At 51.5% G+C, this 12,571-nt stretch overlaps 1 protein-coding gene across 2 annotated transcripts; it reads left to right on the top strand.

The window, feature by feature from the left end:
* The first annotated feature begins 220 nt into the window (after positions 1-220).
* On the top strand, positions 221-10,097 carry POLH (DNA polymerase eta). 2 transcript variants are annotated; one of them, XM_061470975.1, is made up of 10 exons: positions 221-370; positions 449-583; positions 700-932; positions 1,325-1,494; positions 4,759-4,862; positions 5,914-6,033; positions 6,645-6,768; positions 7,429-7,494; positions 8,177-8,340; positions 9,145-10,097. In XM_061470975.1, exons 1-10 carry the CDS (start codon positions 234-236, stop codon positions 9,998-10,000), a joined length of 2,109 nt encoding a protein of 702 aa, XP_061326959.1. In that variant the 5' UTR covers positions 221-233; the 3' UTR covers positions 10,001-10,097. The 2 variants fall into 2 exon arrangements, with proteins under 2 accessions (XP_061326959.1, XP_061326958.1); XM_061470974.1 differs by having other exon boundaries at positions 8,138-8,340.
* Positions 10,098-12,571: the final 2,474 nt, after the last annotated feature.

Genomic DNA, 12,571 nt, shown 5'->3' with positions numbered 1-12,571 from the left:
AGCATGCGCCGCCCCCATTAAGAACTACAAGTCCCGACTTGCCTTTCGCGGGTACCACTGCTCTTGGGGTGCTGCTGTGGCGGCGGCCTTCCTCCTTGCTGTGCCGCCCTACGGAAGCGCGTCACTCACTCAGTCACTCACTCAGTCACTCACTCAGTCACTCACTCAGTCACTCACTCAGTCACTCACTCAGTCACTCACTCAGTCACTCACTCAGTCGCGGTCGTAGTGGGATGTCGCGGGGACAGGAGCGTGTGGTGGCCCTGGTGGACATGGACTGCTTCTTCATGCAGGTGGAACAGCGCCTCGACCCGCAGCTGCGTGGCCGCCCCTGCGCCGTGGTGCAGTACACCGAGTGGCGGGGCGGCGGGTAGGTAGCGGCGGCGGCGGCCCCGGCTCCCCGCACCGCCCCTCCGCGCGGCCCTGCACTGCCCTCCGTGTCTTGCAGGATCATCGCGGTGAGCTACGAGGCGCGCGCCTTCGGCGTGTCCCGCGGGATGTGGGCGACAGAGGCGCGGGCGCTGTGCCCCGAGCTGGCGCTGGCTCGGGTGCCCCAGGCGCGGGGCAAGGCCGACCTCACCCGGTGAGTGGGGCTGGGGTCGGGCTAGGGGGGGTGGCCGGCAGCGGCGGGGGCCGCCTTTACGCGGGGCGGCGGCCGAGGCCGTGCCCGCTGTTGAAGTCGTGCCCGCTGCCCGGCAGGTACCGGGATGCCAGCGCGGAGGTGATGCAGGTGCTGTCTCGCTTCGCCGCCATCGAGCGGGCCAGTATCGATGAGGCGTACCTGGACCTGACGGGCAGCGCGCGGGAGCGGCTGCGAGCCCTGCAGGGCCGCCCCATTGAGGCCGCGCTGCTGCCCACCACCTTCGTGCACGGGCTGCCCGACGACCCCGGCGGGCCCGAGCCCGGCCCCGGCCCCCAGCCCGGCGGGAAGGGTACGCACCGACCCGGGCTTCGGCCGCCGCGGCTGGCGCTTTGCATACCGCAGCGGGGGGGTTCTAACGGCTTTGCTTTGAGGACGCGCAGTGCAGCAAGGAAGGAGCACGGCGCTGCCACCCTGGGTGCCCTGTGTTGTCCCTGTGCTGTTCCATCGGTAATGCGTCCTGTACATCACCAGAGGGTGTGCTGCTTTACCTGCCCCGAAGCGAGAGCGTGGTAAATGGGAGCTATGGTTGCCCCCGTGAATGGCATTTAAGGTGCCTGAGTCTCATCCTTGCTGCTGGCGTGAAGAATGTGGCTGTTGGCTGGGGCTGGCTGATGCTACCGGTCCCTTCGCTGGGCTCAGCAGGAAGTGCCCACGCTGATCCCCTTTGTGTCCCTTTTCTAGAGGAGCTGCGGCAATGTGGCTTACACGAGTGGCTAGCGACGCTGTCATTTGATAACCCCGATTGTCCTGACCTGCAGCTGACCATGGGTGCGGTAATTGTGGAGGAAATGAGGGTGGCCGTAGAAGCAGCCACCGGATTCAAGTGTTCAGCTGGAATTTCACACAACAAAGTATGTGTGTAACACATCAGCCTGATTTCTTCTGAGGAGCAGAATCAGAATGTAGATGCTCTGTAGGCGCTTTCCTATGTGCTCTGCAAAGTTTCCTATAAAAGATGAGCTGAGTGGGGAGTGCAGCCATGTGTGAGCATGCCTTTGGGGAAATTATAGGACATCCGGGAAGGGGAGGAGTTTTTTCCCTAGAGATGTGGCCTATGCAGTCAGCAGTCAATCAATTTACTGCCTGGATTCCTGGTGTACCCTTATGAATTGCTTAGAAGACAAAGGTTTTAAATACCCCAGGAGGGTTTTCCTCAGGAAAAAAAGAGAGCTGAGGAAACTGCACCTTGAGTTTTAGATAACAGTGGCTGTAGCCAGGGAATGGTTTTTAATGACACAAATTCCCAGCGGCTTGGACAAAACACACCACCAGTTTGGGGCACTGAGGTGAGGGGCTGCTCTTCCTCTTTCTGGTCCATCAGTCTTTACCCTGCTGGCAGTGCTTTGGGTGATGCTCAGCCAGCTGCTGAGAGCAGCTGCAGGAGCACTTGGAGCATGTCAGTAGCTGCAGAAAAAAACAGACTTTGATGCTGCAGCTACAGAGGGTTTCCTGCTGGGAGAAGTACAGGGTGCCTTATTGACAGCACCTCGCACTCCTTTTGCTGTTTGCAAAAGGGGCTTATCTGTACAGATGTGACTTTTAACAGTACAAGCTCTGACTGAAAAAATAGAAGGATAAAGACTAAATGAATGCTTTGGAACTTAAGGAATCTACATTTCATCTTGGACTGCTGCAGGAAAAAATGGAACTATTACCAGCTGTACACAGGGAGTGGAGCGAGTTCTGCACTGGCTCATCTTGAAACTAAAGCAGACTGAGGCAGAAATGAGCTAGCTGAGGAAGAACACTGGTACAGAAATTTCCAGTGGAAGAGATCTTCAATTTGCCCTTTTGCTCTTTTTAATCAAGAATAGTAAAGAGCATCCCTGCTATCCCTAGCAGCTTCTCCCACATCCCATTTCCTATGCTAGCATTATTCTTTCTTTTCTAAATTCCCTTAAAGGGGGTAAGAAAATTATGATGTACTGTGCTGTCCCTGAAGACCTGTTGATCTATACCAGAAAGCACAATGAAGAGATTACCAGAGCCTATGTTTGCCTGTGCAGAACACACTACAGTGCTTCCACAGCCAGCTCAGCTCTGTAGGTACAAGCCTTTTCTGCAGAGAATGAAAGGAGTGTGAGGTGTTGTCAGTATTTCACCCAGCAGGAAACCCTCTGTAGCTGCAGCATCAAAGGCTGTTTGTTTCTGCAGCTTCTGACATGCACCAAGTGCTCCTGCACTGCTCTCAGCAGCTGGTTGAGCATCACCCAAGGCATGGCCAGCAGCGGTAAAGACTGATAGACCAGAAAGAGGAAGAGCAGCCCCTCACTTCAGTGCCCCAAACTGGTGGTGTTTTTTGTCCAAGCCACTGGGAATTTGTGTCATTAAAAACCATTCACTGGCTACAGCCACTGTTACCTAAAACTCAAGGTGCAGGTTTCCTCCTTTGAGCTCATTTTATTTTTTCTGAAGAAGACCCTCCTGAGGAAGTTTTGTTCCTAGTGAGCTAACTCATTAGAGTACACCCAGAACCCAGCTGATAAACGAGACCAAATAATTGAATGAACTATTTGGGAACACCATGGTTTTATCAAGAACTACTTGTGCCAAACTCATTTACGTGCCCTCTTTGACAGCAAAAGTGGCCTAATGTACAGGGGGAATTGCACCTGTGAGGTGTTGACCTTAAGGTTTCTAACACACCTCAGCCTGAGTTGCATAAACCGATGATGACGACACCCTAGCAAAATGCAACACGGCTGATGTTATCTGAAGGGCATGCATCTGGCCAAAGAAAATCTTGCTGGTGCCCATAATGATTGTGTTCAGGGACGTTTAGAGTGGGATCCTGTGGGGATCTGTCTGAGCTCTGCAAAAAGCCAATATTTTCACTGCAGCCTTTAGAGAGGGAATGGCTGTAGGAATTCAGGTGGTGCTAAGATGGGGCTCTGGGTCTGGGCTGTGAGAGTTCTGGGAGATGAAATCAGAGCTGAAAATTCTGGGCTTGAAAAGCCCAGAAACAGTCTGAAATCACCACGCAGTGCTGCTTACACTCCTCGCTGGCTGCCTTTTGTGGTTTATAGGAAAAAAAGCAACCAGCAGACTTTTGGCTAAGTTGCAGCAAGTAGCCTGGAGTTATTGCGGGCAAGCAGCAGGATGAGTCAGTAATATGAGTGCTCTTGTAGAAACGGCAAATCCTGTTTCAGCATGTGCAGATTAGTGAAGGGGTCACGAAAAAAGAATTATTTCTCCCCATGAAGTCTCAATGATGGGTTCAGCTTGCAGCATTTCATGAACAGTGTGGGCAAACTTGGAATAGTCTCCAGTGAAAAAAGAATGATGATAACTGGACATCTGGAAAATGACTGGATATGAAAAGTTGAAGGAAAGATATCTATTTGTCTAGATAGTGAGAATGCATGTGAGACTGTAAAATAAGCTATTAATAAAGAACATAGTTCAATGAGCAGGAAGGAAATTCTGCTTAGTTATAGGATGTGTGGTAAAGCAATGAAAGAGGAAATTACTAGACTTGTTAAAAAAACCCAAACACCCAGCTATATGTATTCTGAGCTGGTATGTGTATTCTTGATCCTGCTGTAGATTAGAGTGGGAGGGGAAGCTGTGTAGCTGATAGGCTAGAGAACATCCCTTCTAGGCTAGTAGGCCTGTATTCTGCAGATTTCCTTTTGAAGCATTATGCTGCTATGGACGTCACAGAGAGAAGATTAAATTAGTGACATTGAGAAAAAACAAGACAAACACAGAGATGAAGGAGCAAGACATAGTGAGAGAAATATCCTGGACAGGATTACAGGGATGCTCTGGAAGCTCTAGCATGCTTGCCTGATGGAAAACTAAGCCAAGCAGAACTGGTGATAGACTCAGATCCCCTAAGCTACCTGAAGCAGGAGTCCAGCCCTTTGCAGAGCTAGAAGTCTGGAAGCAGCAGCGCGTTCAGAGTGCATGCCACATGCTTTTCAGCCAGTGCGTGCCAAGTCCCAAATTGGGTATTACTTGGGAGCAAGCAACAATGCAGTCTGCACATCCTTCCTAGCAGCTATTCCAAAGGCAGCTCTTAGAGGTGATAAAGCACAAGCCATTAGGTAGATTCACATAAAGTCAGTGCAGAGTTTGTAATAACAGTGTTTCCATTCTCTTGTGTGTTACAGACACTGGCAAAACTGGCCTGTGGGCTAAACAAGCCCAATCGCCAGACACTACTGTCCTCGCGATTTGTCCCGCAGTTCTTCAGCCAGCTGCCTGTCGGCAATATGTAAGTACTGGGGAGCTGCCTGCTTTTGTCCAGCCTGGGGCTCAGGCTGAGCTGCTTTGTGGCAAGAGCTCGTACGTGAAATGCTGGTGCTATGCATCCACTATCTAGGCTTTTATAAGGAAGAGGGCCCTGTTTGTCCTCGTTGTTGTGGTACTTTCTCCTGTTGGTTTGTCATCATTGCTTGGTGTGAGCAGAACTAAAGTATCTTGGGGGTACAACACTATTTCTGCCCACCTCAACAGAGAGCAGTGATGCTAACTGATAGCAGCCAGCAAAGGCTTTTAACTCCACAGTAACTGCTTATCAATGCTTGTAAGAAATGGAGAGGATATCCTGCCAGTAATCCCTCACAGCTGTGAGCAACAGGTTGGGAGGAGCCTGTGTGGGAGCTGCAGCCCTCCCCATGAAGGGACTACAGTTGAAGAGCCCACGAGCATCCTGTGGGCAGCCTTTCCCTGGTTAGAGCTGTGCTGGAGATGACTGCTGGCATGTGTAGGTGTAAGCCAGGAGCAGCTGTGAGCAAGGAGGCCGTAGCTGTGCCCCAGTGTGAGGGACAGAACTGTGCTCCCAGAGAGCAGATGTGGCTTGGTTTTGAGCATCCACACTGTTCACAAGTACTTTTTCTGGTGAGGGAAAGAGTTGCCAGCACCATTGCTCCAAATGAATGGATTCCTGGTCCTACACTGCTGCTCTCTGCATTCAGTGTCTCACTGGGGATGGAGAGGAGGGGGGTGTGGAGGTAGAGGGGTCCTGTCTGCATAGGAAGAAGCAGGGAGTGTGCAAGGCAGTCTTCAAAGTATGGTTTGAGACCACATTTTGAAGATGGAGCTGAGAAAGAAGCACTGAAACTGTGTAAACCAAACAGCAGTTCCCACTTCATCTGCCATGTGTCCTTCCACTATGAGCTAAGAGCTGTTTTCTACCAAGTGTTCCTTTTTGTCTTGCTATTTCCTGACTGTTTCTAGCATGATCAGCTGCTGCAAGAAGACTTGGTATAGTCTCCACCTGATGTTTTGGTTTTGTTTCCTCTTTCTCTTCTTCTCTGCCACAGCCGTAACCTGGGAGGCAAGCTTGGCACTGCCATCACAGACATCCTGGGAGTAGAGTACATTGGGGAGCTGACACGGTACAGTGAGAGAGAGCTCCAGACTCACTTTGGAGACAAAACTGGGTAATGATAAACCACTTGTCACAACTTAGCTCTTGGCAGGAACTGGGACTTCCTTTCAGTCACAGGTTGTTCTGCTGTGATTAGGAGGGTTGGAAGGTAAAACTTCAGGTGACAACTCTTGAGAAGCATCAGTCTGGCAGGCCTACAAATAGGTTTTCAGTCTTGCCTGCTCCCAAGCACCCTCCCCAGCATGTTTTGCCTGTCAGCCAGCTCCTCTGCCTTCCTCTAGAGGTTCTAAGGACTGGGGCCAAGCTGCGGAAGTACTCCCTGCAGGCTAGGAAGCAAGCAGGCTTAACAGTCTCATTACAGAGGAAATTACAAGGCTGGATTTGGAGTTGGAAACACCCAGAGCAGCAGTTCGGGTGCCCTGCAGACCGGTGAACTGTTGCCACTTCAGGAGAAGGGGTGGAGGAGTTGTGCTGACGGGCAGCTGTGGCCTGAAGGGAAGCCTGCCTGTTCACTGTGGCTGCAACTGCAGAGCTGGGGATTAGAGGCAGAGTCACAGCGTACGCAAAGCTGAAAGCATGGCTCAGCAGAAAGCTGACTTACTGCCCAGTGGTGCCTGCTTGTCTGTGGCTGCCTTCACCTCATGCTTCCTCTGTGGCTTTCAGGTCCTGGCTCTATTACTTGTGCAGAGGAATTGAAGAGGAACCTGTCAAAAACCGGTACCTGCCCCAGTCCATTGGCTGCAGCAAGAACTTCCCTGGGAAGATAGCCCTGGCCACACAGAAAGAGGTAGGAGAAGCCTACTCCTAGCGTAAGGCTTGGCTTTTGTGCTGAAGAAGATGAGAACGCTAAAAGCTGAGACTAGCTTGCAAAACTGCTGCTTTTCTGTATCACTATGCCCTGAAACTCAGCCTAGGGTTGGGCTGAGCGGGAGTGGGTGGTTTGAGCCTCAGAAACTAAGGAGATCCCTGTTTGACAGAAATGCATTGATGAACTGCACAAGGTGTCCAACCTTCTTGTAGTTTCCATAAGAAAAACTGTGGGCCTGTGCTGTTCAAAAGGTATTCCTGGTGCTAAGCTTCAAGGGCTTGGTTGCTACAGAAAAAGGTAACCAGCCTAAAAGGAAGAGGGAGGACACACCTTGCCTGTTAGCTGGGGAAGAGGTTCCCACAGATTTGTGGGGAGACAGGTAGAAAGTTTACTTAGCAAAGACTAGTAGTAATGCTGGAGGACTTGTATGGAGGACTTTGTACTGCCTTGCCTCCAGTGCTGAATCCTTACCTGGGCCAGTTTCTCCAGGAGTACTCCAGATATGGGGCCTTACAATAGTCTGTGTCCTTTCCAGTCTGATCCCTCTCCAGCACTGCCCAGCTTGCGCAGTGTTGCTCTGGCCTGGTGGCAGTGCTGTGAGCAGAGATCCAATCTGTCTGTTACCACTGTTTTGTCCAGGTGCAGCACTGGCTCCTGCAGATGGCCTTGGAGCTGGAATCCAGACTGATCAAAGACAGGAGCCAGGTAAGGAGGGGAGGCACTAGGACAGCATTCCCCCGGCTTCAGGAAGCCATGCAGCCCGTTTGCACTGTGAGCTGATTGCAGGAGGCTGAGGGTGCTGTGTGTGTGTGTGTGTGTGTGTGTGTGTGTGTAAATCTGCTCGCCCTCAGATACGTGCTTGTGTGCAGAGGTGTTCAAGCAAAGAGGTGTGTAGGAGCCTCTTTGGAGGTTGGTTTTGCCCCAGAACACTGCAGGGCTAAGGACTGTCCTTGTCCTGTGCTTTAGGTTGCAAGGACCTGAAAGCCACCACACCATCCTGCTCCCTTGCAAGCCCTTTGCTGATGCAGCTCTTCTTGTGCTTTGGGCTGTGAGAGGAGGCAATATGCTCAAATCTAGATGTGGTAGATTTGCAGGCGAGGGTGAGAAATCTAGATTCATTGTTGTAAGGAGGGCAAGAAAGGGTGCACAGCTGCTTTGGAAGGAAAGCAAGGAGTAACTGCTTCCCATCCGGTGTGGCACAGCTGTACCAGCACTTGCTGTTCTGTATGTCATCCCTTGGAGATCAGGCCAGGCAGGACAAGCTGCCATCTGTCACAGGCCGTAGCTGATGGCGCAAGATTCTGGGCAGCGGGACAGTCTCCTCGGCCTTTCCTGCTCTCTCCTGCAGGTGTCGCTTGAAACACAGCTACCTCTTCTCTCTCTGCAGAACCACCGAGTGGCCAAGCAGCTGATGGTGGTCATCCGCATGCAGGGAAACACCCGGGTGTCACGCTTCTGTGCTCTGACCCGCTACGATGCCCAGAAGATGTGCAACGATGCCTTTGCCCTCATCCAAAACTGCAACGTGGCTGGCGCTCACCAGGCGGCCTGGTGAGTGTGCGAGAAAGTAGTTCAGTGTCCTCACTGGAGGTTGTTCTGCTGCAGGAGGTGCAGGATGAGCACAGAAAGGAACGGGAGTGTTACACTGACTGGCAGGAAAAAGTGGTCCCTGTTCCATGCACAGAAATATTCACTTGTAGGACAGCAGTGAGAGCTGGCCTCTTCCTGCCCCGCATCTGGCAAGACACTTCTTACTTCTGTACTTGGAGCTGATGATTACTACTGGCACAGGGGTGTCCAGCTGGGACAAGGCAGTCCTTTGCCCTGCTGGGCTGGAGAAGCTAGGTAGGCCTTGCTCTCCTTCCCTAAGGACAAAGGTGCATTCTGGGAGGAGGCCATGGGGGCAGGAAGGAAAACATAGCTCCTGTGTTCCGTGTTACTTTATTCATCTTCCTCCTGCTCTGAGTGCAGGTGAGAAGGTCCTGTCTATTAGGCTCTGACAAGGCTGCTGCTCCCTTAAAGGCCCTCTTACCTTGCCTGGGAGTCTCACAGCAGCTCTGGCCTGTGGTGGACTGAAAGTCCAGGCTGGTAGCTACCTGCCTCTGTTCCAGTGCCCCTTCCTTTGGGAAATGCTGTTCTGGAAAGAAGCTTTCTGCTCTGCCCAACATAGCCTGCTATGTCTGAGAGACTGTTCCGGAGGCAGCAAAACTAACATTTTGTCAGACGAAACATCTCTCCTACCTCAGACTGAAGTTCCCCTGCCTGTGAATGTTTTATGTTGCTTAAAGTTTTACCTCAAAAGACTTGTTGCTTCCCAGGCTGGTGTCTGAGCTGATGTTAGTCTGTCGTTTGCAGGTCTCCACCACTTATATCGGTGCTTCTCTCGGCAAGCAAGTTCTCAGAACCTGCCACACTCCTCTCTGCAGGCATCACCACCTTCATGACGGGTGATACCCAGCCTGATGACACTGTCACCGCTGGCCAAAACAATACATCTTCCAGGAGGCCCATGGTCAAGTTCTTTAGGAGCCCAAGCAAAGAGCTCAGGCAGAAGCCAGCTAATGCTATTGAGTCATTCTTCCAAAAGGCATCAGAAAGGCAGCAGTCACAGATGGCAGCAGCAACCAGCCTGCCTGCTGCTCCCACTGCAGCGTCACCTGTGCCCAGCTCCCCAGAGCACCAAGAGGGAGATGGTGTTGGCCTTGGCTCTGTGCAGTGCGACCTGGAGTCCCCTGTGAAGCAGAGTCCCAGAGATGGGAGCAGTACTTCTTACAAGAGGCTTCACCGTGGGAAGTCACTGTCTGATGCTACACAAACACCCTCAACTCCACCCAGCTCTAGGACCCTTCTGAAATCAGAGCCAGCTATGGAGGAAAATGAGCAGAATTTGCCACCCTCTCCTGAGCTCACCCTGCTCCCTCCTGCCTCACCAGGGGACCAGCAACACTGTGAGAAGTGTGGCCAGCTTGTGCTGGTGTGGGAGTTCCCAGAGCACATGGACTACCACTTCGCTCTAGAGCTGCAAAGCTCCTTCCTGGAGTCCAGTGTTCCTACTGCTCCAGCAGCAGACCCCAACCCAACGGCTGCAGCTTCCACATCTCCTGCCAAGGCAAAGAACAAGGCCAAGACTTCAGCAGGATCTAGTGCAAAACGGCCCAGAGAAGGTGTAACAAGAACTTTAGATTTCTTCTTTAAGCGCTTACCTCCTTAACTCCCACCTGTGCTGGCAGCTTTTATAGAATCTGTGTTTTTAAAAGAATCAGTGTTCTTAAAGAATTGGTGTTTTTAAATATAGTTAAAAGTTTTTATACTGCTTGCCAGGTTTTTAATGCAGAAAAGTCTAATAAATTATCTGTATCCCAAGTCTAAGAAGAACTGGACCTTGCAGAGTGTGTGTGATGCTGGATGTACCCAGTTCAGGTGGTGCCTGCAAGGTTGCTTCTGCTTGCGTGGTACTAACTGAAGCTGCACCCTACTCTCACATACATGTCTTGCCTTGAGTATTTCCATAGCTTGGTAGTTCTGTTCCTACATCTTCCTGTTCCTACTTTAAAAGCAGGCACTGTAAACACAGTGTATTTGCAGTGTTTAGCAGTCCATCGTGTGGTGCTCATCACCAGCTCTGGCGTGCTGCAGACCTGCTGTCAAGACTTGAGGAAGCTGGTGCTGCACAGGCATACTTTTTGTTAGGCTTTTTGAAATGTAAGCACCAGTTCATAATAGTTGCTGTTGACACATGAACAGTCTACTGCTAGAGTCGCTACAGAGGGATGGGAAACGTGCCAGACCATATTTTTCACTGTCCCACACGATATCCTTGTCTCTAAATTGGAGAGACATCAATTTGATGGATGGACCACTCTGTGGATAAAGAACTGGCTGGACGGCTGCACACAAACAGTTGTGGTCAATGGCTCAATGTCCAGCTGGAGACCAGTAACGAGTGGTGTCCCTCAGGGACCTGTGTTGGGACCGGTCTTGTTCAACATCTTTGTCACTGACATGGACAGTGGGATTGAGTGCGCCCTCAGCAAGTTTGCCGATGACACCAAGCTGTGTGGTTCGGTTGATGCCCTGGAGGGAAGGAATGCCATCCAGAGGGACCTTGACACGCTTGTGAGGTGGGCTGATGCCAACCTCATGAAGTTTAACCATGACAAGTGCAAGGTACTACACCTGGGTCGGAGCAATCCCAGGCACAGCTACAGGTTGGGCAAAGAAGAGATTCAGAGCAGCCCTGTGCAGAAGGACTTGGGGGTGTTGGTTGATGAGAAAATGAACATGAGCTGGCTTCAGTGTGCACTCGCAGCCCAGAAAGCCAACTGTATCCTGGGTTGCATCAAAAGGAGCGTGACCAGCAGGTCCAAGGAGGTGATCCTGCCCCTTTACTCTGCTCTTGTGAGACCTCACCTGGAGTATTGTGTGCAGTTCTGGTGTCCTCAACATAAAAAGGACACAGAACTGTTGGAACAAGTCCAGAGGAGGCCACAAGGATGATCAGGGGACTGGAGCACCTCCAGTATGAAGACAGGCTGAGAAAGTTGGGGCTGTTCATCCTGGAGAAGAGAAGGCTGCGTGGAGACCTCATAGCAGCCTTCCAGTATCTTAAGGGGGGCTATAGGGATGCTGGGGAGGGACTCTTCATTAGGGACTGTGGTGACAGGACAAGGGGTAGTGGGTTAAAACTTACACAGAAGAAGTTTAGGTTGGATATAAGGAGGAAATTCTTTCCTGTTAGGGTGGTGAGGCACTGGAATGGGTTGCCCATGGAGGTTGTGAATGCTCCATCCCTGGCCGTGTTCAAGACCAGGCTGGACTAGGCCTTGGGTGATACGGTTTAGTGTGAGGTGTCCCTGCCCATGGCAGGGGGGTTGGAACTTGATGATCTTAAGGTCCTTTCCAACCATAACTATTCTATGATTCTATATTTTCCCTCCTTCCCAGACTTAGTGATACTCTCTGTGTAACTTGATGACAGGTATTTGTTTTGACCCTATGAAACTGAATGGTTTGTTCAGCTCTTTGGGCCACAGTTCACATCAGGGTGCCTGCCGCAGTGCTCCACAGATTACATCAACCAACAAAGCAGAATAGCATGGAGGGAGCAAGTGGGCACTGAGAGGGGGAGAGACCAGCTCCAGGGCAAGAGCTGTGCTTGCCCACAGCTGCCTGGCAGGGCTCAGCTCCGTGCTACACTGCTGGCTGCCTGGAGCCTGACACTCTTCTGGAAGTGCTGTTGCCAGTGATTTGAACTTGGCTCTTGGGGCAGGGGGGAGGGATGTGCCACGTCAAGGCAGCACTGGGTGGGGTTTGGAAATTGCTGAGCATTTCATCAGCTGCAGGGGGAGAGCAGGGAGTGGATAATGATGCAAAGTGCAGCAATATTTGCATGTGCTGTTTCCCTGTCTTCTCTGAACTGCACCAGTCTACTTGGAGCTGTGGAGCTGCTTTCCTTCCAGCAGACAGCCTGTGCCAAGAAGCTGCCACATTACTGTCCGTGGGGTCTAATACATGACAACACGGTTGTTAAGAGGTTTGAGTAAGAGCTCATTCTGGTGCGTGCAGAGGAAGAAATTACAGAGTCACTTCCATTAATGACAGTCCTCACATTGCAAAGTGACAAGTTTCCCTAAAGTCCTCATGTAAAGAGAAATAGCAACCAGTCTGGCAGGGTTGCCTCACGCTCCTATGACAGCGGCACATCTCATTTCCTAAGTGTCGGGCGGGACTGGACACAAAACCAAAGTTGAGACCAGACCAGTCCCTTCAGCGACACAGTCAC

Source organism: Pezoporus flaviventris, unplaced genomic scaffold (genome assembly GCF_033815535.1).
Source record: "Pezoporus flaviventris isolate CSIRO_AGI_PZ_B2104156 unplaced genomic scaffold, CSIRO_AGI_Pfla_v1 ptg000066l, whole genome shotgun sequence".
In the NCBI taxonomy this organism is placed as follows: Eukaryota; Metazoa; Chordata; class Aves; order Psittaciformes; family Psittacidae; genus Pezoporus; species Pezoporus flaviventris.
Note: the sequence above shows the minus strand (reverse complement) of the source record. Positions and strands in the feature narration are given on the sequence as shown.